Source organism: Gouania willdenowi, chromosome 22, assembly GCF_900634775.1.
Source record: "Gouania willdenowi chromosome 22, fGouWil2.1, whole genome shotgun sequence".
NCBI lineage: Eukaryota > Metazoa > Chordata > Actinopteri > Blenniiformes > Gobiesocidae > Gouania > Gouania willdenowi.
Window position 1 is genome coordinate 16,594,465 of NC_041065.1, and position 25,404 is coordinate 16,619,868.

The 25,404-nt window shown below is 36.9% G+C and overlaps 1 protein-coding gene across 4 annotated transcripts; it reads left to right on the forward strand.

Annotated features, from left to right (window-relative positions):
• Positions 1-4,980: 4,980 nt before the first annotated feature.
• nsd2 (nuclear receptor binding SET domain protein 2) lies at positions 4,981-25,123 on the forward strand. Of its 4 annotated transcripts, none has more exons than XM_028437473.1 (22): positions 4,981-5,106; positions 6,703-7,295; positions 7,884-8,064; positions 8,147-8,310; positions 8,484-8,837; positions 10,458-10,656; positions 11,126-11,229; positions 11,486-11,597; positions 12,503-12,618; positions 13,431-13,520; positions 15,870-15,996; positions 16,503-16,703; positions 17,157-17,336; positions 18,288-18,444; positions 18,519-18,721; positions 19,471-19,574; positions 19,644-19,913; positions 20,500-20,616; positions 21,310-21,451; positions 22,892-22,998; positions 23,400-23,598; positions 23,785-25,123. In XM_028437473.1, the coding sequence occupies exons 2-22, from the start codon at positions 6,732-6,734 to the stop codon at positions 24,057-24,059; spliced, it is 3,966 nt and encodes a 1,321-aa protein (XP_028293274.1). In that variant the 5' UTR covers positions 4,981-5,106; positions 6,703-6,731; the 3' UTR covers positions 24,060-25,123. The 4 variants fall into 4 exon arrangements, with proteins under 4 accessions (XP_028293274.1, XP_028293276.1, XP_028293277.1 ...); XM_028437475.1 differs by having other exon boundaries at positions 10,461-10,656; XM_028437476.1 differs by having other exon boundaries at positions 6,703-7,058.
• The last annotated feature ends 281 nt before the right edge of the window (positions 25,124-25,404 follow it).

Genomic DNA, 25,404 nt, shown 5'->3' on the forward strand with positions numbered 1-25,404 from the left:
ATATATTAAAATTAAATAGATGAATCTTTATTAAAGTCTGTTTTATTCCCTGTCCTAGATCTAAATGCTCTTTGTATAGGGTTTAAAAACTATTTATTGTTCATTGTTTTTGCAGCAATTTCGCTCGTCGATGCTACATTTTGTAAGATCTTAAATGTAAATTTGACTATCATATTAAAATATATTCCTCACATTTCTTTGTAAAGACTAAAACCAAAGTATCATTTTGTGCTAAAATGAATTTATTTTATAGATTGGAATAAACACAGTAACACACTTTATATTTATATTCCAAAGGATCTCAGAGCTGTCTGAAGGTGTTTTTCTCTTTGAGCTCTTTGTATTTCTTTGCACTGAGATAATGAATGTATGATGGATTGGCTCCTGGTGTGGGTGAGTTTTGGCTCTGGGTCCAATCATTTTGGAGGAGAGATAGTTGTGAACGTGTGTTTGGTCAGCGTTGTCAAACTGGGCTCAGAACGTAGTACGGGTGCCTGTTTTGTCTTGAAAGAGAGAATTTCACAGTTCACAGATTAAAACACACAAAGTATCGTACCCAGGAATTGCAGAGTCAGATTTTGGCTTCTGAAGTGTTATCTTGTCAACAATATAAAACATTGGGGCTTCTATTTAGAGTGGCCTGAGCTTAGGAAACCCAAATTCACATGTGCACTGAGTCTGTGTGTGTTGGTAATATTTGAGCCGCCCCCTGCTGGGAGTGATTCCAGAGCTGATTTCTAATTGGTGCATACTACACCAATAGGTCTGATTATGTCATGACTTGTAAATATGAGTTTAATTCAAACTCCAACTCTTCTCACTCTCATAATGATGCTGATTTAACCCTTTTGTTTTTGGTTTGACAAACAGACACTCAAACAACCAACAGGCTTAAAATAAAATCAAGTTCATATCTACAATATCATAATACTGGTACATACATACATTTTTATTTCCATTTATTTGGTTAATTCTTTTGCTTTAAACAACAAATTATATTTTTGTGTTATTTTAAATATTATAGTTTTTTAAATATTATGAAAAATATTTACCCAAAACTAAAAAAACAAAAAAAAACAAACAGAAAATGTAAATACATGAATAAAAACTTGTTATTTAGGTGAAGTCATTAAAAAAAAAAAAAAAAAAACAATATAAAAATATATATGTTTTTCTGATTTTTAAAAGAATTGATGCAAAAACAATTCTTCCAACAAAAAAACCTAAAGCAACACCATTAAAACATCAAATGTAGAATGATGAATTCATGTTTTAAAAAAAAAAAAATAGAATATATAATGTTTTAGGTTAAAATCTCAAATGTAGTCATCGATTTTGTTGGATATTTTCCACTTAAAAACTTTGACAGATGGAAAATTAAGACATTAAAAGGTTTAACATCTGCATTCAGGCTAAAAAAGTGTTTTAAAATGTTCCTGTTAGAGAAGACAAATAGTTTTTTTGTTTGTTTGTTTGTTTTTTTAAGTTTATGGTCTTAAAACCAATTTAAAAGATTATTGAGGATCAAAAAGTGGCAGACTAAATAATTTCAAAGTTTTTCTGTTAAAGTTCGACTGAAACAAAACAAATACAGTAGTGTAAATACTTTCATAATGGAAACGTCCTTTTATTTTTAACCAGTAAATCCAGGCTGCGTGTGTGTTTCAACACGTGTAGAATGTGGTTGCAGCTCAGTGTTGTGGAGGAAACCGTCCTTGAGTTGTGCAAACAAATATAGCAATAGCAACAAATTATTGGTGCGTCAGATAATCTGGAATAAAACGAGCTACTTTATCTGTTAAAACCTTTAAAACTCACTTTTTTTAAGCTTTTTATTATGATTATCAATATTTTCATCATGTAAAGCAAATGTTTAGATGCTTCGATTCCAGCGCTTTAGGATTTTGCACTATATATTATTACCACTAGAGGGTGCTACATTCTAAATATATATATATATATATATATACACATAATTAAAAAATGATCAGCTTCAGTGTTTGAATGAAGCAAAATCAGGCAGCTGAGCGCTGACTGCAGTATAAAGATTCATTGCTTTCACGCAACAGTTTGGAGAAGCCAAATGTGCGTCGACAACACTTTTCTCTGCTGTTTTTTTTTTTTTTACCTTGTGTTTATTTTTCCCACTTTCTCATCACTTTTATTTTATAAAACTCAGTTTGATTTTTTTAGAAAGCAAAAACTGTTACCAAGTTAGTATAAATATCAACTGGTCAGCTATTTGTTTTATTTAAACATTGAGGGAGCTTAATACAGTGCTAAAGGATACGCTGTTTTAACCGCATTTGGAAGAAAACAATGTGTGCATTTAGTCTAAATTAAAGATTTTTTGACATGTCAGCAGATGACTCTACTTCAATTTATCAGCAAACTAAATGAAATAAAAGAGTATGAAGTTTTCACTTTAAACACTTTGCAAGGTGGAGTTATTGCTGCACGAGGACATTATGGTTGAAGTATTTATTATTGACATTGCATTAACAAATAGTGAATCATAGTTTTGAAAGTAAATTCATAACATACTGGAGTTTGTTTGGAATAAACTTGATATTTATTTATTTATTTGACCAAATAAATGAACAAACATCCTCATTGTGTTTTCATTTCCCTCTTGCTTTTGATTTTAGCTGAACTGAGACAGAAAATGTACAAAATAAAGCTTGATTTTGCAGTAAACATTGAAATGCGACGCTATTTTTGTTTGGTGTACGTTGAATTGTTTTCCATCCTTATCGTCACACTGTACACACTAATCATGAAGCATGATAACAGCAAAAAAAAAAAAAAGTAATTTTATTATCAATATGCCAGAGTTTGGCCTCTCGGGGGTTAAAAAAGGGTCTATTTCACTTACAATATCATAAGAATATAATGCTTAGTGGTAGGTGACTGATTGAAGTCACTCCAGGATTTTGACTTTCACATTTTTTTCATTTGCAGCCAGTTTTTTCAGACATTTTCATGAAATCTTGCAATAATGTACCATTAAACCGAGAAATGTCAAGCTCCTGCATATTGAATTTGTAAAGTTGGAGGCACTGAGATATCTGAAACTGCATTGTATAGTGTGTGTGTGCTGATGTGTACAGTATGTGTCATAATATATACAAAGCAACACTTTCATTTCACAGCTGGACTGCTATAAGAAGCTCTACAACACGCTCTCCACAGAGCGTAAAAGCTTTTGTGTCCCACTGTATCAGAACTCAAATCCTGGCAGGACATGAATAAATGTTTTTAAAAAGTTGATTATTGTGAGACACTTTCAAACAGGTGCATATATAACAATTTGGAAAACGAGGAGCAGAACAACGAGCTGTCTGCAGAACCGGGCTTTTGTAAGAACATTTCCAAAGACTCCCCAGAATATGATTTCTTCGAGTCTCAGCGCATAAAGAATTTCAGAACTTGATTTCTATAAGAACATTTGCACCACTCTCACCACGAAGTGGAATTCTTATTGGTTCCAATGCAACATGCTTTTATGAGAATTAAATGTGACCCAAAGCTCAAGTTTTTTCACAACTCGAGCAGAGTTGGGACGCGATCAACACTCTTAACAAACTTGGACTTGATGTGAACCCCTATGGTCTCCTAAACCTGAGTTCTAAAAGGACTTTGGCAACACATTAATCTTAGAACTGAAAAACAGAAAAGGTGTGTATGAATAAAGCAGCACACAATGTAGGGATTAGATCTGTAGTTTGCATTAAAACAAAACAAATCAGAAAGTTCTACAGTTAGCATGTTTTCCTGATGTGGTGGTCTATAGTTTATATTTAAATAGCAAAAAGAAGTTATGCTATTTACATGGACTCTGCATGGGTTAAGGCAGTCTTTCTCAAATGTGGGTACGTGTACCCTTAGGAGTATGCGATGGCACTACAAGGGGTACAGAGAGAGAGAGGGGGAAATTAACAAATTAAAGCATTAAAAATATGGGGTTTAAAAATGTTTTAATTAAACAGAAAAACACAAAGTAAGAGAAAAATATATACTGAAAAATAAAAAGAACAGCCAACAAAATGATGATAGAAATGATTTTGATTAGAACATGAACTGAAAATACAAGGATCAGTCTTGGTCCCACATCACCCCTAAACAGGACCCTAAATGAAATAAACTTTAGAAATAAATACTAAATACTGTTCCATTCCACTTATTTACAAAATGAGACTATTTAAAATGTGTGTTATCACTTATTCATTCCATCATTATGCTCTATAGTTGCTGTTTCATAGTATATATAGTTATTTTTTTTAAAAAAGTGAAATATTATATCAAATTTATTTACTATTATTATCCCATGTAAGAAATTAGCATTTTTAAAAAAATTACTGCATGAGCTTTTTAAATTTCAAACTGAATATAAAAAATTAAAATAAGAATTCCCCTTTTTAAAGTGCAAAGACTTGGTGCTTAATCTGAAACTAGAGTCACACAGCTAATGCTATTACTAATTTACTAGTACTATTAAAAAAAGTATGCTGTGTTTAAAGTTAGGTAGAGCCACGTCCCTTCAAAATAAAAGCATTATATTTTTTGCTAGTTATCTTTATTTATTTTAGGTGCCAGTGATACCTGTTACAGCTACAGGGTGACGACCACTTCTGTACATCCCGTTTTTCTCCAATAATAAGTATGTCACTATAATAATGTAAAAATAAATAAATAAGGAACAAGAAAAACAGAAAAAGTTAGAAACGTGTCTAATTTTTGTTTCATAATTTGTATTAATTTTCGTTGTTGCATTTTATCGTGTTTGTATTTTTCTGTGTTAAGTTATTTATTTTAATTTTTTAAAAAAAAAAAACAGCATTAAATGTATTAGCGTAATTTCCGGTAAATAGTTTTCTTTTTGTGTTTTTTCCCCCGTAGTTTTTTTTTTTTTTTTTTTTTTTTTTTTTTTTTTTTTTTTTTGAAAGGACCGGTTCATCCGCCGCTTCCTCCTGACCAATCAGAAGTGAGGATTTTTGGCGCTGGTGTCTGAATGAAGCGGCTCCTCCGCAACATGAACACGGACATTTCCTCCCGTTAACCGCCCTGAAGACGACCCTCAGGCCGCCGGGAGGACGAGCTGCCACGGTACCGCCAACTTTACACTCATATTACAGCTTCATGCTCAGCTCCCGTTGAGTTAATTTAAACTGGTGTTAGCATGTTAGCGCTCTCTGCTAACCCATATTAAGCAGGTCCGGCTTTGGGACACTAGTTAGCTACTGCTAACAGTGCTAGCTGTCATGGCGCCTGTGAATCGAAAAAAATAACAGCAGAACAGTTAAATTGAGTCATTAAACTAGCACCCTGCTGTATATTTATTGGCGTTAATGCTCATTTAATGTATTACTTCTTTGTTGTCTGGTTGTGGTTGAGTCTATTTACCAGAGTGTGTCATGAAATGCTCACATCGTGGCTGCAGCTCCAAATAATAGCCGGAGCCTGCTGACTGGACCTGCTGCAATTTCACCCCATTGTAGCGCCATCATAAGAGGGAAAGTCGGAGTTTGTATTGTATTTATGTGTTTACTTGATTAAATATACTTTGTAGCCGTATAGATATATTGAAATATGATTAGACATTTCTTTTTTAAAATGTCAGTTTTAAACATGTCCTTTTTATAACAGTATATACTCAAATACTTTGTTTTGTATCTGTTTTAGTTTGGTAAATCTTGCATTACAATTTCTATGGCACTAAATACAGTTTGCAATTGTTATTAGCAGTCCCTTTTCACAGCATTATATATGAATACAAAGCCTTTGTGTAGTATAATGGATGGCTTATGTATGCAACGACATTCAGATTGCATAGTCACTTTGAAAAGAAATGCATATTTCATTATAATAAGCTTTTTCTACCTAAGATAGTATTAGGTAGTGTGGAACCAGCTCTATGGACAGGAAGGTGGGCATGTCTATATATTAAGAGAGATGGATTTTGTCATTAAGCATGTTTATACGAGTTTCAGATTACAATCAGTCATCTTTTAGAGCGATTAATATACATACATTGTGTGGTGCTGTTGCGACTGTTAAGTAGATGTATAGCTATTATTCAGATTTAAACTAGTGTTGGGCAACAGTTAACATTTTTAATCAGATTAGATTATACATGCTTTTTTTTTTTTCTCCTGTGATTGACTTGCGATTCTTACTTGCAAAAGCAAAAATAGTCATGACTCCCCCCCCCACCCCCCAGAATAGACTATAGTATAGATAAAAAGTACAATAACATTTGGCTGCACACACCAAAAACTATTAAAGGTGCTTTTGCAAAATAATAAATGTTCCCAGTGACGGTAAAACTGGGTTTGAAAAGTAAGTCTTGAGGTTAAAACTTAAGCCGAAATTAAGGCCTGTTAGAGCTTCTTTACGTTCATGGCAAAGGAGGCTCAACTGTAAGGGTAGGGCAAGTTAGTGTGTTTTTTGTATTTTGTTGACAACTAGAGATTTTTAACCTCATTCTTCACTTAGTCTACTTCCATGTTTAATGGCACTCCAGTTTTTGAATGTTGTGTTAATGATGTTTTTTTTTTTTTTTTTTGTTTAAAACTTTGACATGCCTAGTAATAATCGTACCTGAATAATGGTGTTAGGGTTTTATGTCCTGGCATAGGTAGTTCATAATGTCTTCAGCTTTTGGTTTGTTTTTTTATGGCTGAGTCTTTCTGTGCTCCTCAGCTCACAGAGACCAGAGGTGTTTGGGTCTGATGGACTGTAAGGGAAGCTCACTGCCATCAATGCCTGAACCAGCCAACCCCGTTAGCATGAAGCAGCCTGCAGAGTCCCTGAGCGTGCACAAAGGTCACTGCGACGTGGGCAGTGACCCTGCCATGCTGGCTGCAACACTACAGGACAGTGTCCTCCAAACGATGACCGGACACAACAACCACGACAGGCTGAAAGACCTCACATCCCGCATGCTGAACGGGGATCAGGACTCTTTGCCTAAGCTTTGCTCTCAGGAACCTTCAATGCCGAAGACTAATGGACTTCATCAGCAGCATAACTGTACACCTGTGGAACCAGAACTAAAGGTGGGGATCCCTCAGGTGCTCCCGCTGCCTGTTTTTGAGCCGTGCTGTGTCAATGGGACCAGTTTGGACACTGATGCTGATAATACACTATGTGGACCCGATGAGCTGCAGGACACCTCCAAACAAAGGGGGAAACTACCCAAACTTCCACCACAGGCGGACTTCAACGCTTCTCTAAAACCTCTAGATTCACTGAGATGCTCAAACGCTGCTGAAGAAGCAGGAGTAACCACTAAGGTTGGAATTCCTCTCACTTCTGACAAATTCTGATTCTATAAAAGGGTCTAATTAGGGCCTAATTTCTTTAACATGAAATATTTTTTGTTTATCAACATTCTTTAAGGAGAGACGTAGAAATGCCAGGAGAGATTTTGTTACATTCTTTCATATTTTAGTGAAAAATAGCTTTTAAACATTGAAAATAAACTAATAAGTGGTTGCCGTAGAAAGTATTTTTTGTTACTCGAGAATAAAAAAATTGATAAATAATTTTAGAACATTTCAGCATACATTAATATCAAGAAAGGGGATTTATTTCTACTTTTGCAGCTATTCACTAAAATAATAATTATTATTATTCATTATTAATAATTTAATGCTCCTCAAGTTTTTCCATTTGTTTAAGTTGTTCCGGTATTCAGAGTTACAAATTAAATTCAAACTAACATTTTTGCAAAATCTAGGACAAAACAATTAAATTCCATTTAAATGTGTAATAAATGCTAGCACAGCTTTAGAGTTTACTGCCAATTATTGATGAGTATAAATTAATGAATTACCGAATTCGTTCTGGTCTAGTGACTGTGTTCATCTGTTGGTTGGCAGAGTCTTCTCCAGCCTGATTTCACTTTGGAGGTGATGAAGAAGGAAGTGATTGCAACTCTGCCGATGAACCGTTTTTCTGTTGGTGATCTGGTTTGGACTAAAGTGTCTGGATACCCCTGGTGGCCCTGCATGGTGACCACTGACCCAGAGGTTAACAATCATGTCAAACAAAAGCCTAATGGTGAGAAAAACACGTGAATTTGTTTAAGGGAGAAAGATTCCAATGTATTTTGGTAAAAAAAAAAGATTTGTTTTTCTGACAGCCAGGAGCAGGTTGGGCCTTCTTTATCATGTTCAATATTTTGGAAACGCACCAGAGAGGGGCTACACCTTTGAAAAAAACATGGTATTCTTCACTGGAGTAGATCAATACCAGGAGCTCAGTCAGTCCAGAAAACGCTCGGTCTCTACGCTCAACCATAAAAGGGTAAATAAGTTTGCTTCAGATGTAATAAGTCACCATGTAGACCACAGATGCCCACACCTATTCAACTCATCTACTTTTCTTTATTGTACTTTTTCTTTCATAATATTACTTCTACAAAGAAAGAGAAGATGTGTAGAATGTTACATGTTCTATTTCTTTCCGCTGTCGCACAGACTTCTCTGTCCGTCCCTCGTAAACTTCAGGCTCAGTGGGACATTGGAGTTGTTCAGGCCAAAGAAGCCCTCGGCTTGTCTGCGGATAGTCGATTAGAGAAGTTCTCCTTCCTGTACGATCAAGATGGGCCTCATTTACACCCAGAAATCCTGCAGAAGCTGAAGCCTGAACTGAACCACGAGTCCGGCCCTGAAACCGAGCACTGGATCAGCACGACTCTGCCTTATGAACCGTTAGTTTCACCTGTTAAAGCGTCGGCTTCGCCACTGTCCCTAAAGAGGGTGCAAAAAGTCCCCATGAGGAACCCCAAAGCAGGAAAGCGGCAGAGAAAAGGAAAAAGCCTTCAGGATGGGGTAAGCAAAAACTGATCTAGACGGTTTCCTCCAACGTCCAGCTTTAAAGGTTTGACTCACTCACTGAAAGGAAGCTTGTTGTGAAGTTTCATAGCCGACTGCACTCCCTAAATGTCAATGTCCTGACAAAACTTCTACAATCAATTAATAAAAGTATACACATTGGGACATTGATTATTATTCAACGCTCTCTTCCAGCATCCACATCAGTGTTTAGTTGCTTTTATCCTTCACTCAGAGCTTTGGTGCATCTTGCTCTGAAAGATGCTTGTAAGTGTCCCTCTTCAAAAAGAGTTTAGAACGTCCCAGAGACCCCCTGCCCTGCATGACTTAACCATAGAGAAGTTTCTCAGGAATGCATTTCTTGTCCGTTCTTCAGTCATGACTAATCCAGTCTACCTGTGACTCGACTCTCAATTTACTGACAAAAGCCATCAAACCATTTTCGTAATCGAGTATCAAAGTATACACTTTTGCAAAAAAGCATATATGTTCAAATTGTTGTATTACATATGTATAATGCAATATAGGAAGAGAAAAAACATGCATATTTGTCATGAAAAAATTCTATTGTATCTGGTCTCAACCTAAGACGACAAATGCAGGCATGGCTAAAGATAATAATGAAAAGAAATCTCCATGAATTAATGTCAGGTTAAATTTTTAATTTTAAGTGCTATAAATAGGTCAGATAATGTTTGAAGCCTACGGCCCTTTCTTAGCTTGTGCAAAATGACATGATGCAGAGTAAAATCTACAGCGTGTGACATTTTAGCTTTCATATGGAAGACTGTACTGATGTGTGATACTTTAAAGTAACTTACGTGTCATTGGATTCTATGAGACTTCCAATCGATTGAATTATATGGTGATAAATCCGCACACTCCTTCCTTCTTCTGTGCGCTAAGTAAACTGGAAAAGGGTTTAATTTTGTTAGCAGGTGCAGAAATCACAAGGAGTTATTAAGGCTGGGCGATTTTGCCTCAAAGAAAAAAAAAAACTGAGTTTCGATTTGATTTTTGATTGTTTTTATTTATTATTTTTTTTTAATGAACTTTAAAATGACTGCAGACATCAGATATAGTGTAAAACGTGCAACTTTATACATAGAACAATCCCAAAATAAGAAGTAAATGAGGCTCTGTCATTTAACAATTTCAAGCTTTAACCCAGGTTTAAGCAAAAGTGCAACAGCAACTTCACAGTAGCTTAAATTTTCTGATTAAGAAATCAGATAACTACATATTCTATAACATATACCATTACAATTAAAAAATAATAAACTCTTCCCTTAGCATCTCAGCATAGTGCGAATAAAAAATTGAACATGCCTGTGCCACACAAATGGTCTACTCAAAGGGTAAACAAAGAGGGGGCTGGATCACATCAGAACTCGAAAAAGGCTGAAAAAACTGTGGCGGGGAAAAAATAACTCGAATTTGCAAAATAAAAAACGTTTTTATCTACTAATTCAATTGATCCATTAATTCGATTTTTTTTGCCGTGCCCAAGGAGATATATAGGAGTGTTCGGTTTCTTGTCTCCATTATTTTGTGATGAAAGCCTGAAATTACATCCATCTACTAAGATGTTGTCTCTATATTTTGTTGCCTCTTCAGCAGAATCCTTCTTCCGCTGCCGACGCACAATCTGGATCGTCTGTTCCTCAGAGGAGAAAAAGAAAACCCAAAGAAGCGCAACTGCTCACGAAGACTGTCAGGAGGAGGAAGAAGTCGGACGACATGTCTGATCCTGTGAGGAAGAGGCAGGTTTCTGACAATGGCTCAAAGGACGGTTTACTGCCAGAAGCTAAGCCAGGTGAGCAAATCTGTTTTCATTTAAAAAAATTGTTCCTAAAGGTTGGAGCACCATTAATCTTTTCTAGCATTTCCAACTGCAGCATAAGATACGAGAGGAAGAGTGTGTTCAACTGCTGCTGATATAATCAATGTAGTTTTTGGTTTATATCGCCCTGCCCTATTATAAAGTCAAACAAAGGAAGACCAAAAATATTGTAATTGTTCACAAAGGAAATTTAATTTTAAATGTAATCACATTTTTCAAAGGCAAAACTTTTAAATTGATCTTGTCAGGTTGAAACAAGACACAAGGAATTAATCAATCTATTTGGTGCATGCTCATCTGTTTAGCTCTATGCTTGTGTTTAGAGATTGTGTACATTGCATCAACAGCAATTAAGTGATAAGAAATTGCATGAAGAAAGTAGTGAGTTGAATTAAAAAACATGTTGTTTGGCCCAGCTTTAAACGTGACTTTTTTTTTCCAGTAAAAAGAGGCAGAAAGAGGAAGCTTTCAATGAGTCTAACGGACACTAATATGGAGACGGACCAGCAGCCCAAGAAGAGGCGTAGGATCAGGAAGGAAACACAGGTGAAGATCTCACACACTGTATGGGTAAATCTTATTGTTGTTATGTCATGATTTTATTGGACAAAACCACTTTAGGGCAAATTGAAGTTTTCGTGGCCTTCGATTTAAAATTAGTTTCACTCCTAATTTAAAGGACATATTAAGGGCATGGTTATGTCCTGTGAAAGACAAGACCAATTATGGACATGTTTCTCTATAATGTGAAACCTAAGCCACTGTATATGCTGTACTTTGAGTGGGACTTTTCTCTCCTCAGGCTTTGACGTCAGAAGGAACAGACAAAAAGCAGAGACGACGAAAGAAAACCGATGTGAAAAATGTTAAAGAACCCAAGAGACGACTGAGGAAGCCCAAAGCCCTCCTCTCTGGTGAGCTGCCTCGCTCTGCTGAGGCAGATACACATGCTTCAACTGGCTCATGCAAACTCTTTTAGTATACATTGTGTTTTTTGTGCTTATAAAGCATGATTGGATGTGAAACGAGCAGATAACACAGCTTAAGAGGCAGAATATCTCAAGTCTGAGTTTGTCTTTTTGCTGGTGGGCTTGTGATGTGTCGGTAGGAAACGCTGCTAGGAAATGAAATGAGGGAGGGGAACATGGCACTGTCTTAGCCCTGAGGCACTGAACAGGATTCAGTTGCTATTGACAGCCAATAAAATGAGGGCTTGCAAAGAAGAATTTTCCATGATTGGATTTCTGCATCAGGTGACATCAAGCGTGATAGTGATTCAGGAAAGGTTGTTGCTCTGCCTAAATTTGCATATTCAGTTGTTTGAATACAACTATGGCAAAAATAAATGAATGTAGTGCTCTGAAACTTTAGTCAATAATTGTTATTTTTTTTAAATGTCCGTGGCCAGGTGGAAAGTGCACAGCACCGGCCACCGTGCCTTAAGGAAGCCCCTGAACAATCAGTGCATTTATCAGGTCTAAAAGCTCACTGGTTGATCACCAGAGAGCTCAACCACAACTTTAGCTCAGTTCACTCCAATTCCTTAGACACACGGGACATACAAATAGAAAAAAACATCAGTCGTAGTTACTAGTGATAACTACAAGAATAAATATTATTTGCAACCACCAAACATCTCCACTGAACACAAATGGTGCAGGAGAAGGAGAGTTATAGGACCCTACAACCGCTGTTACAAATAACATCCAACTGCTGCAAAGCCTGTCAGAAAACAACAGGTTTTAATTATGTAAGAAGTGGATTTTTTTCTATAAAACATCAAGACTCAGACTGAACCCCCAATGTTGTCACTATATAGATGGCCAGGATGCAGAGAAACCAAAGCGCAGGAGGAGAAGGAAGCAGGATGGAGAGAATCAAGCTCTGCTCATAAAGGTGAAGAAGAGGCAGGCGTCACCGTGTGTTGATACCGAGGTGAGGACATTAACACTGATAAAGGATTCTTCTGTGTTTCTTGTATGCATCTTATTCAATCACATGCCTATCAATTCCTCATCGAATGTACAAATAACACATAAGCACATACATGGCTGCATATATTTGTGTATAATAAGAGAGTGCTATTTGGAGATTTTCAGCTCTGTTGTCAATAATTCAGCTCTTGTAACTTCTTTTAATTTCCTTATGTGTTTTTTTTTTTTTTTTTTTTTTTTACTTCTGTCTTATTGTTTTATCTTTTGCTCTATTAAACTCATTGGACCACAGTTGTGCATAATATTGAATTTAGTAAAACAACATTAAATGCTTCAAATTAAATTTGTTTATCAGTTTTCTTTGTTTTACTGGTGTAATTTTAAAGATGGGAGAATATTTATTTAAAACAAATATTTCTATACTGTTACATCTGCATTATTCTTTAATAATGACCTTATTTTATCATTTTAGTTGGATATTAAGTTTCTTAAAACATTTTAAAGTTTTGATTAGGTTTCCTTAAACTTTACACTGCAATGTCCTCCAGTATATATCATATTTAAAACACACATTGGCTGATTGAAAAAGTGTTGTAATTAGTTATTCTTCTTACTATTATATGTACTTTATATATATATATATATATATATATATATATATATATATATATATATTTTTTTTTCCTAAACATTTATTTATTACATTGTTTATTCATTCCCCGTGTCAAAGATTTCCCAACAGTGATTAAAATACTTTTTTACCTCCATTTATCTCTCAGAGACAAATTATCCATGTCGTGTCTTTTGTTACAGGGCTCTGGGAGCGAAGGACGACCTGATTCTCCAAGCGACAGTTTAGATGGGATGAAGAAAGGCGAGCGGAAGAAGGAGTTTGTCTGTCAGGTATGCCAACTATTTGTCCTCTCTGTACATGATTGTACTGTTCAAGTTTACTGAAACAGGCTAATCTACACAAGCACAAGGCAGGACCACCCTGAGATTGAAATCACTCTGTGTGTTTTCAGCTTTTCAGTAGAGACCTTCATTGTGAGTAAATATAAAACAAAATGACTAAAAAGCTGGTAAATTTGCACATAAAGAGTTGCTGACCCAGGGCCACCAATTTTCTGTGATCGCAGAAAACGGACATAAATGACAAAATTAACAGCAATATGACATGGACTACACCCTCACTGACATATTTTGGGACATAATCATGCATTTACACACAATTTCCCACTGCTAAATTGGTGGCCTAATGTGTAGCAACAGACGGACGTCAAATCTCATGCAAATTATGCGTTTGAGTTCTGATGCCTGAGCGGTGCGGGACAAACACGTGCAGAGTTACCAATCAAGCAATTAGTGGACCTGACTACAATAGCGCGACAAGCGTAGTTCTTTTTCCCTAAACAAAGCCACCAGATGAAAACAGCGTGTAGTACGGTACAGACTTACTGTTTTAAACCCTCTTGTTGTGGTTTCAACAATATATCCAGGTCTTTTAAAACAGAGCAGAATGCAACTGCGAATGTCTTGTCCGCGTCGGCCGCCATGTTTGTTTGATACTGCTTTGCGCAGGGGTTATGACGTTTTTTCCTGTTCGGCTCTCATTGGCTCGAACAACTCTGGGGCGTTGTCAATAAGTTGAATATGAATGTTACTAAGCTTGTTTGCTTAAGTAACTGGTTGTAGGAGGATAATCTTAAATTTATGATCAGATCTCAAGCAGTGTACTTAAATAGCAGTACAAAACTAAAATGTTTACAGAACTAAAATGTTTACAGAACTAAAATGTTTACAACCAATGTTTACAGTTTTTACTGTAGGTTTATATCGGCACTATTTTTGTGCAATATTGCAGAATTGTTCAAGATGTCTGCTTGGAACTTTCAGAATAAAAACAGAAAAAGTTTTCTTAAAACTGCCTCTTTTTTTCATGCAAACATGCAAATAAACAACAGCGATTAATCAAATTCAAAAGGTATGATTAATCGTGATAAAAAAAAAATTTAGTCGTTTGACAGCTGTAGGTTTCTTACATGTTACTGAAACAGTCTAAATTATTGACACTGTAGATATACTCTTTGAAGTCTGGCTTTCACTTAGTGCCAAGGTTTTGATTTAGACAAATGATGGTGTAGTTATTTCAGTTTTATTTTGCCTGTGTATTTAGTTAGGAATCCCTTCTAATTAGGGCTGGGCGATATGGCCTTTTATAAATACCGCGATATTTTTAGGCCATGTCACGATACACGATATATATCTCGATATTTTGCATTACCCTTGAATTAACACTTTGATGCACAAAATCACACCAGTATGATGATTCTATATGTCTACATTAAAACATTCTTGATCATACTGCATTAATATATGCCAATTTTAAACTTTCATGCAAAAAAGGGGATATCACAACTAAGTCAAAGTTGACATAACTGTATTTATTAAACAGTGAGTGGCTCAAACATAAAATTGTCAACAGAAAGTGCACGTTCTGTGCAAAATTGTCACAGAGACATTTCAAAACAAGACATTAGTGCAGGATGCAACTCACATGGCATTTCAAAACACAAAATTAAAGTGCACTTTTTGTACATAATGCCACTACAATATTTTAAAACAAATAGTGCCCTTTTGTGCATGTTGTCATTAAGATGACATTTCAAAACAACACTAAATTTAAGTGCACCTTTTGTGCATAATGCCACTAAGATATTTAAAAAAAAAAAAAAAAAAAAAAGTCCGCGAGTTTAACGGTATGGTCATTTTCAACACCGCACAGACTACACGCTGCGATATAACGAGTATATTCGATATATCGCCCAGCCCTACTTCTAATTAACAGGCTGGTTCTTATGCTGCTGTTTTTTCTTTAGCTAAACACATACAAATGTATCACAATCATTAGCAGCAAAACAATCATCTACAACTCAGGATGTATTATGTTTCACTCGTACAGCTTTGTTTTCTAAACTAACATCAGAGGCTTATATATCGATATACACATACACTGTTAGTGACAACATGTTGTTTTAGGAGTGATGATGATTTTTCCCAGTGTTGTAAAAAGGTCAGTTTAAAAATATTTCTTTTTATTCTGTTAATTACTTTTGCTTTTTTTCCCTCTCTGTCCAGTTATGATTTGTTGGTATTGCCTGTGCTGTCCACGTTTAAGTTTTTTTACCTAATGTTCCTCTGTCTGTTTGTCTGTCTGTCTGTGTTTGTCTTTGTCTATGTGATGTGCTGCAGATATGTGAGCAGGCCGGGGAGAACCTGGTGGCCTGTGAAGGTCAGTGCTGTGGGATGTTTCACCTTCACTGTTTGGGTCCTTCCATCAAGTCTAATGACAAGCTGCTGTGCACGGAGTGCAGCTCAGGTGAGTCTTTGGAATCTGTATGCTTTTGTCTACTGTTACTCTGTGAAGAATTTCACCTTTTTAAAATTTCACTTCTTTATAAGGATTAACAATAAATTATCAGTCTGATAACTGCATTTCTGAATTTTCGTTTTGGTCAAATAAGACATTTTGAACGGATAACAGCCCAAACCTCTTTACCTTTTAGTCTGCTCAGCCTCACCTTGTGTTAAGGTAACATTTATAATTGGGTTAAATTCATTATTTTGAAATGGTAGTTATCGTTGATCTCTAATTGTAATAGTACAGGTTTACTGGTGTTACTAACCTCACGTGCAGGAATTGTACTTTTTGCCCCTTCAGTAGTTAAGCCTTGATTTATCCCAATACATTTTGAACCCAACTATTAGCTATTACACTAAATTATAATAGGTTTGGCCTAATTTGTATGACCAGAAGAAATGTCTTTGGTCTAGCATCTGTTTGTCTGATGGAATTGTGACATTTGTCTCTCCTCCTCTTCGTAGGACTTCACTCGTGTTTCCACTGTAAGCAGTCGGAGGGCGAGGTGCGCCGCTGCCATGTCCAGCAATGTGGGAAATTTTATCACGAGGCCTGCGTCCGCCTCAACCCGCTCACCGTGTTTGACAACCGTGGCTTCCGCTGCCCGCTGCACACGTGCCTGAGCTGTCACTACGGCTGCCGGAGCAAACACAAGTCTGCCAAAGGTACAACATTCCTTCTGTTTTGTCTCTTACAGTCAAGTCTTGAAAAGTTAGAGAAAGTAACAAGGCATTTCTTAAAACGTGCTATCCGAAAGTGCAGATAATTGTGTAATTATGAAAGAAGAAAAAGCGAAAAATCCTCAAAGTGCAAATACTTGAGAGCTACAAAGTACATCAGTGCAAAAGACGTAATGTGAATGCATCAGCCCCTTAAAGCTCAGATCCGGAGTTTTTGAAAAATTTATGTTTGTCATTCTTTTGAAATGATGATTGGCAGGGGGAGGAAGTGAAGCTGTTTAGGGAGTTACATCAAGACGTTCACTTTTTAATTTTCTCTCTCTTTTCATCCTCCAGATAATCACTTTATCATTTTGATCTTCTGTTAGAAACTAAATTGTTGGGATCCACCTCTGGTGTGCTGGTTTACTGAGTCTCTGTGCGATTCTGTGCCTGCAGGTCGGTTGATGCGTTGCCTTCGATGTCCGGTGGCGTACCACGTCGGTGACCTGTGCGTGGCCGCAGGAAGCGAGATGATCACCAACACGGCCATCGTCTGCACCAACCACTTCAATGCCAAGAAGGGCTACAGTCACCACAGCCACGTCAACGTTAGCTGGTGCTTCGTCTGCTCCAAAGGTTGTTCATCATTTCTACATAATTCACAGAAACTTAGTTCTCTGGTCCAGATAAGCAAGAACAAAGAATAACAATAAATGAACATTATCACTGCTCAAACCAACTGTAACACTGACTGGTCCGAGTGCTCAATGTGATCAAAATTCAGCATTTTCCTGGTTTAAAAGATAAAAAGAAAAGGACAAGAGGTTGTTTTGCTGACTGTATGTCAGATGATCTTGTTCATTCAGTGATCACACATCTAGAATGCTGATTGGCCAGGGCTGAGAAAATAACACAGACCACATTTACACCAAATCTGTTTGGACGGTGCATCGAGCACAAGAGAGATGAATCAAACCAAGAGAGAATAAAATGAATTTTATTCTTACTAAAGTACGAGAGAAGGAACTCTGTTCACCTTAAGTATTTAAAAGTGTTAAATGGACATTAAAAGTTACTCATTAAATAAAACTGCGCTCAACTAGCAGTTCTTTGTATTAATTGATAATGAAAATTAATAATAAAGGTAAATAAAATCATTATTCTCTTCTTGCACTTTTTTTTCTCTCTGCTCCCCTCCATGCCCTTATCTGCCCTGCTGCTGCTTTTTTGCCAGAATCTAATCGGAGCCTCTCTACATCTCTATCCAAAAAACAGAATTAGGGAATTGATTAGCTGGTGTGTTGTGTTCTTTGCTCCAACTGCCAAGTTAAATTCCTTGTGCTGTTTTTGAACTGTACTTGGCAAATAAAATCCTTCCTGATTCTGAAATAATAATACAGAAAGATTAAATAAATAAATGTATTTTATTTTATTAAGCATCATTTTATATAATTTATGGGTGAAATACAGGGAAATTATTTAATTTCTCAGATTGAGATTTCTCAGTGGCTGATTTGTATTAATGTGGGTAGGATCAGTGCTGCACTCTTCCTGCTACTTCTAATCATTGTCCTTGCTGTGCTGCAGGAGGGCAGCTGTTGTGCTGTGAGTCTTGTCCTGCTGCGTTTCACCCTGACTGTCTCAACATTGCTATGCCAGAAGGCAGCTGGTACTGCAACGACTGCCGGGCCGGGAAGAAGCCCAAGTACAGAGACATCATCTGGGTCAAACTGGGCATGTACAGGTGAGGGGAATGTTTTATGCATGGTGCGTTTTTAAATCCCAGTGCCTCATTCCCTGCTTTAATTTCTCTCATAGATGGTGGCCGGCTGAGATCCTCCACCCGAAAAACATTCCCACAAACATCCAGCACCTCCGGCACCAGATCGGAGAGTTTCCAGTGTTTTTCTTTGGCTCCAGGGATTACTTCTGGACTCACCAGGGCCGCGTGTTCCCATACATGGAGGGCGACCGAGGGAGCAAAAATCAAAGGACGGGCGTCGGGAAAGTCTTCAAGAATGGTGATCATTTATATTAAAACACACATTTTGATCTCCTGTTGCAGCTACAGTCTGGAATTTTTCTTTTACAGCCAAACTGCCTCATTAACAATAATTAGCATCAATGGTCAATAACAGGCTACATTTGTACGTAAACAGATACTTATGAATTCATGTTGGGTGTGGGATACATATGTATGTGTATATACGTATACCTGTATATGCATGTGTGTATCCATAAAATGAAGAGTACGTCCTTAAGACTGCTCTACTGTAAAGTGCCTTGAGATACCATTGGTTATGATTTGGCGCTATACAAATAAAGATTGATTGATTGATTGATTGATTGATTATGAGGCTATTGTTTGTACAAAAAGTTTCATTATTTGTAACCCAAAAAGATACCCGAAAAATGACACAGTTTGAAAGGAATATGAAACGGCCGCTTCACGGACTTTCAGAAAAATTCCTGAAAGATGTGGAGACGTTTTTAATTTTTCCAGTTAAGCAGTTTAGTCATTTTACTTTGACAGTCTGTAAACAAAGTGTTGTAGAAATAAAATGGCAAATAGTTTGCTCCAAAAAAGTGTATTTTTATAATGTTAAGAAAAAAAACTAAATGTCAAAAAGTCTTGGGTATATATTTTAGTTTTTTCTAAAAATCAGTTATTGGTCATAGAGGTTCAAAGTGAATTGGTTAAATAACAATCCATTTCACTACAATTCTAGTGTTAAAATAATTTTTTTTCTGTGTTTTTTTTTTTGCTCAGCTCTTTCGGAGGCTGAAGCTCGGTTTAAGGAGATAAAGCTGAAGAAAGAAGAAAAAGAAGCACAACAGAGCAGCAAGAAGCCTCCGCCCTACAAATTCATCAAGGTCTGTAATAATCTAATAAAACGTGTTTGTTTTTATTTGAAACTAACCTTCTCGTCTATGATGTCTCAGGTGAACAAACCCTTTGGCAGAGTCCAGGTTTACACCGCGGATATATCAGAGATCCCAAAGTGTAACTGCAAGCCGTCTGTGGAGCGGCCGTGCGGGTTTGAGTCGGAGTGTCTGAACAGAATGCTGCAGTACGAGTGTCACCCTCAGGTCTGTCCCAGCGGAGAGCGCTGCTGCAACCAGGACTTCAGCCAGCGTCTGTACCCCGACACCAAGATCATCAAGACCCCGGGCAAAGGCTGGGGTCTGGTTTCTTTCAGGGACATCAGGAAGGTAGAGATGCTCATCAGTGTTTATTTAACTCTTTCACCCTCTGCTGGGGGTTTGTGTTTTCAGGGACATTAGATGGTCACACATTACTGAAACGATTCTGTCTTTTTTCTCTTGTTTATTGACTTAGATTATTTGCATGCATGTTTTTTTTTTTTTATTTATTTTCTTTTTATTCTTCTGATTTTTTTTTTCTCATTTATCGCCTTTTTTCTTTTGCTCTTTGTTTCATTTTCTTTTACTCTTGAGCTTTTCCAAATCACTTTTTTCTGACTTTTTCACTCTTTATTTTGTTCTTTTTGTCCTTCTTCCCCTTTTTCATTTTTCCCTATTATATAGATTATTAGTACTTTTTTGTTAAAAAGAAAAAAGATATTGCCTTTTTTGAAAAACATTTTAAAAGTTTTTTGTAATGTTTTTTTTTCTGATGCATTCATTCTTTTCCTTACTTAAAGCTAAAACAAATAAATGAATAAGATTAAGTGAATGACTTCAAGCATTGATGCGAAACAGGACAGTGAAACTCTGGGATTTTATACATTGAAAAATGATGTTTGTTTGATGATAAATCTTGGATTTTGTGAATCAGGGTGAATTTGTGAATGAGTACATTGGAGAGCTGATTGATGAGGAGGAATGTCGAGCCAGAATCAAATACGCTCACGAAAACAACATCACCGACTTCTACATGCTCACCATCGACAAGGTCAGCCAGTCACTTATTACTATAAAATGTATTGTGCCTAATGTCGTCTTTGTAGTCGGGAGTACTTTCATTGTTTTGTGCATTAGACAGAAGCTGTTTTGTTAAGTTTTATTTTATTTTATTTTAATTGTTTACAAAGTAATATTTTTCTGTGGGCTTTTCTAATAACATTTTTTTCTGATTTTGTAAAATAAACAAATTATTAAATAAATGTACATTTTTCATTTTATTAATTAATTATTTTTCTTGCATTTTTGTATATGGTTTGTATATGGTTTATATTATATATATATATATATATTTTAACTGATATAATTTCTAAGTCTCTTTCCTTTCTAAAAACCAAATTTAATTTACAAGTCCATACTGTCCTTCATTTGTATTTAATGTGTTTGTTTTTAATACCTCCTTTTAAATGTTTTACTCATTCAAAAGTTACTTTTGGTTGTAATTGTGTATGAAATGATCACAAGTTGCTCCTGTGTGCACCAGTGCTGTTTTGTTGCAGCAGCACTATTTTTCCTGGGAGCTACATAAACACTGTATCACATTGGGAACACTGCGTGTCAGATAAACGCAGCGTTACAGGAGTGGATACAACAATTCAAGTGAAATATCCTGTGATCAAAAAGACAGCAGAGGATGTTTATAATCCTCAAAACCTTAACATTTTCTATTTGTAATCCTCTGCAGGATCGAATCATTGACGCCGGCCCAAAGGGAAACTACTCTCGCTTCATGAACCACAGCTGTCAGCCAAACTGTGAGACGCAGAAGTGGACGGTGAACGGAGACACTCGAGTTGGACTGTTTGCTGTCTGCGACATTTCAGCAGGTGATATTTAAACACACATCCACACACACACAGTTTATACTGAACCAATACTCTCAGGCTTTAGGTTAGTCGTTTGTCTTGTATGACATAAAATTTTAACTGTTATTGTCATAGCTTTCCTTATTGTGACAGTTTAATTGCACCGCTTTATTTGATGCATTCCAAGAATTTTGCAATTTTCAAAGGAAAATCCACTTTTAGGCTGCACTCTATTGGCTGATGAGAGTGCCCTTCCAATAGGGGTGTCCCGATCCAACATTGATATCAAATATCGGTCCAATATCAGCCAGAAAACGAATATCTGATTTTATCGGACTGCATCTAAAATCTTTGATATATATTATATTTATTCAATTGTAGATATCATGTTGAAGGTTAAAATGTATGTAACCAATTGGTTAATAATAAATGCTTCCGTTTTTCTCATACCTACTGTTGCTGACTATTCTCTGTTTGAGTAACATCACTTGATCAAGACTTTTCTAACATTCCACGCTACAAAATAAGTAATAAAAGTACGTACGATTTGTGCTGATATTGTATTGTAATATCGGTATCGCCCAATAAATGCTGCAATATCGGTATTGTATCGGAAGTGAAGAAGTTGTATCGGGACATCCCTACCTTGTAATGACCCGGCCAATCAGAACGGACAGGTAAGCAGGCTGCTATGCCCGTTCGGTTTAACAGAGACTTCAGTGTATTCTGATGAGTTACCCTCCATCTGCATATCAGTCTATTTACAGCTTTTTATGGTCACTTTTTAGCTTTTCCTGTTACCACACTGATATACCGCTCCATCCGTCTGTTCTTCTTACCATGCGCTCTATCAGAGTCAGAGTGTTTGTTTTTATTTAAGCAAACATCTTATCTACGGCATAGAAAATAAAATTAGTTATTCAACAGATGTTTGACTTAAGGCCTCACTCACTCCCACGCAATTTTCCTCCACTCGGACGCCTTCCTGCACATGGAGCACTATGCATCCATCCTGAGTTATTAAAGCTGTGAGTGCTTTCCCTTTTCCTTCATTATCCAAAGCTTGTTTTTGAACTTTCTCAGAGGTGTTCGGTGGCCGTTCCAGTTCAGTCTTCCCACTGCAGGGATTACGGTCAGAAACACAGTACACAGTTCTACCTCCAACAGACGCGTTCACTGGACACGTATGAGCCGACTGACTGAAGAAGGCCACACCATATTGGCTGCATCCTCAACTGTAATTGGAGAGAGAGAAAAAAAGCATCCTATACGATAGAAAATAGGGTTGTTAAAGTCCTTTGTAATCATTGAAAATATTTAGATTCTTCCATTAAAAAGAGCCAGGGGTGAAAACAGCTCCTAACCAACAGGAACCTTTGTGTATTACAGAAAGCTGAAGGTTCTAAGCTGTTTGGTTTTTCCTTCCTCTGGGTTAACAGGTTGTGTGTTTTTGTGTCTCAGGTACCGAGCTGACCTTCAACTACAACCTGGATTGTCTCGGAAACGAGAAAACGGCCTGTCGCTGCGGCGCTCCCAACTGCAGCGGCTTCCTCGGTGATCGACCCAAGGTGAGTCCAAACGCGTCTTCGTTTGTCAGAACAAGTGTCTGAAAACACTTCCACAGCCTATGTTTTTGTTTATTGAAGTGATACTCTACTGCAGAAGTTCTCAACTTGTGAGCCTGAACCCAAAAGCGGAGCGCAAGCAGGTTTTTGGGTCCAAACATTTAGGAAATAACTATCAATGAGCGTAATACAAAAAATAAAACTTTAATGACATTTTCCCATTTTTTTATGGTGATGTTTTTGTTGGATAAATAAAAGATGTAAGTATTCAAAAAGGGTTATTATTTTTAAAAGTCTGTTAAGCTATTTGAATGCAAATTTCCTATTCAAATATGAGTTAACAAAGAGGCAAAAATCACCCTTTGGACAAAAGTGAACCAACTCTGCGTCTCCCTCTCTTCCAGAGCTCTAACAGCCAATCAGCTGAGCCGAAAGCAAAGAGGCTGAAAAGGAAGACCAAGAGGAGGAAAGTGGAGGGAAAGAAAAAGTCTGAAGACGAGTGTTTCCGCTGTGGAGACGGAGGGCAGCTCGTTCTGTGCGGCAAGAAAACCTGCACCAAAGCTTTTCACCTTTCCTGCCTCAACCTCACCAAGAGGCCCTTTGGTAGGAAAACAGTCGCCTGTTAGTTTAACTGTGACATTGAGATCATCATATTGTTTATTCTGTGGATTTTACAAGTGCATTCATTAATGACAATGTAGTGTTAAAGTCAAACAAAGCTTTCCTGGAACACATTTGGCCCCAAAGTGACCAACTCTGGTTAATTTCCTGTTCTCGTCTTTTCCACAGGTCGGTGGGATTGTCCGTGGCATCACTGCGATGTCTGCGGGAAAAGATCAGAGGCTTTCTGCCAGCTCTGCCCAAACTCCTTCTGCAAGCATCACCAGGAGGGGGCGCTGCATTCGTGGCTGCCCACGGGGCAGCTCTGCTGCTCAGAGCATGAGGAGCTGAACAACCCGGGCTCAGAAAGCAGCCTGAACACCAACGCCGGCGCTGCACCCGTCGTACGTGCCGCAAAAGTGTCCAAACCTCGAGGGAGGAAGAGGAAAGCTGCCGAGGCCTGAGCGACCCACTCACACGCTCTTATTTTGAACTTTTACGTCCTGTGTCTGCCCGAAAGACAAAAACGTCACAAACCACCGAAACCTCCATCAACACAACTTTACTAACCCAACCAATGAGGACACACTCATGTGGTTACCGTGGTTACTACATATGTCAGGTTTCACATCAAACACTGTTGTTGGTCCTCAGACCTGCTGGAACTTTAGTAGCCGTAGTTCACGTTTAGATGGCTGATATTTTACAGCCAGTTTGTTTAATTTGTTCTGTGTGTTGATTTGAGCGGAATGCAGAGCGGTAACACACACACGGTCCATGACAAATGAAGGATTAAAATCAGGTTTAAATAATCAAGCGTCTCTAACGTGTCACATCAGAGGTTGGCGATGAAGATTAAAATTAACAGCGACTTTTAAAGACAACTTAAATACAAACTTTGACAAAGTAAATAATTTTTCCCCTGTTTTTAAACTTTTTTTTTTTTAAAGTACCTAATTTTTTTTTGCTCGTTTAAATAATATATTTAATTTTTTTCAGTTGCTAATATATTTAAGTTTCCCCCCCCAAAAGATTCATATGTTAAATGTATTATTGGTTTTTCGATCATTTCAACCCCTATGAATTTTAAATTCAGGGGTAAGTAATGCAAAATAAGATTTTTGATTAAAATTTTTTGGGGCAATTTTTAATTGTCTTTCGTGTGTCTTTTGGCGACTCTGAGGTTACACGTTAGCGATGGCGTTGTTCGTCTTTCTGACTTTATTGTCCCACAAACTGCACCTTCGTACTCTTACTTTACCAATCTCGTACGACTCCTCAGTAACACTCTTAACCCTGTTTGATTTTGAATGTAGTGCAGCTAGCTGTATTCGTACGCACTGTAATCCCATAGAGCTCCAGTCTAACTACTGTCTTAGTAAACAGAGACTAATGTGTACATAATGTATAAGTGGCCATAGTGATGCTTCTATTGTAAATATCACACAATCTCTGCACATTGTGCGTTGTTTTTCTTTGATACAGTGTTGAAACACTCGACTGAAACACAATAAAATGTGGTCGAATATGCCGTGTCATCACATTTATTCAATTTAAGTCTGAATGTTTCTGCTTTTAATAAAAATAGTTTCAACCTGAGTATAAGCCAAAGTTCTTTCAATCAACCTGAATGAGAACTAAGTCATCAGTTAACATTTGATGTTATTGTTTTTAATTGTGAACAAAAAGTAATTAAACTTTAATAACAAAAAACGGCTGTCAGATTGTGAACACGTACGGTTACACGCAAAACAAAAACTACCCAAACTAGGAGTCTGAAAAAGTGACCTAAAACTAGTGAAACTATAG

What these genes read in the sequence shown, in the direction of transcription:
- nsd2 (XM_028437473.1), top strand. Translation starts at nt 6,732, where the DNA reads ATGGACTGTAAGGGAAGCTCACTGCCATCAATGCCTGAACCAGCCAAC. An exon ending in GAAAAAGCCTTCAGGATGGG is followed by an intron (nt 8,838 to 10,457) that starts GTAAGCAAAAAC and finishes TTGCCTCTTCAG; the next exon opens with CAGAATCCTTCTTCCGCTGC. An exon ending in ACATGCTCACCATCGACAAG is followed by an intron (nt 20,617 to 21,309) that starts GTCAGCCAGTCA and finishes AATCCTCTGCAG; the next exon opens with GATCGAATCATTGACGCCGG.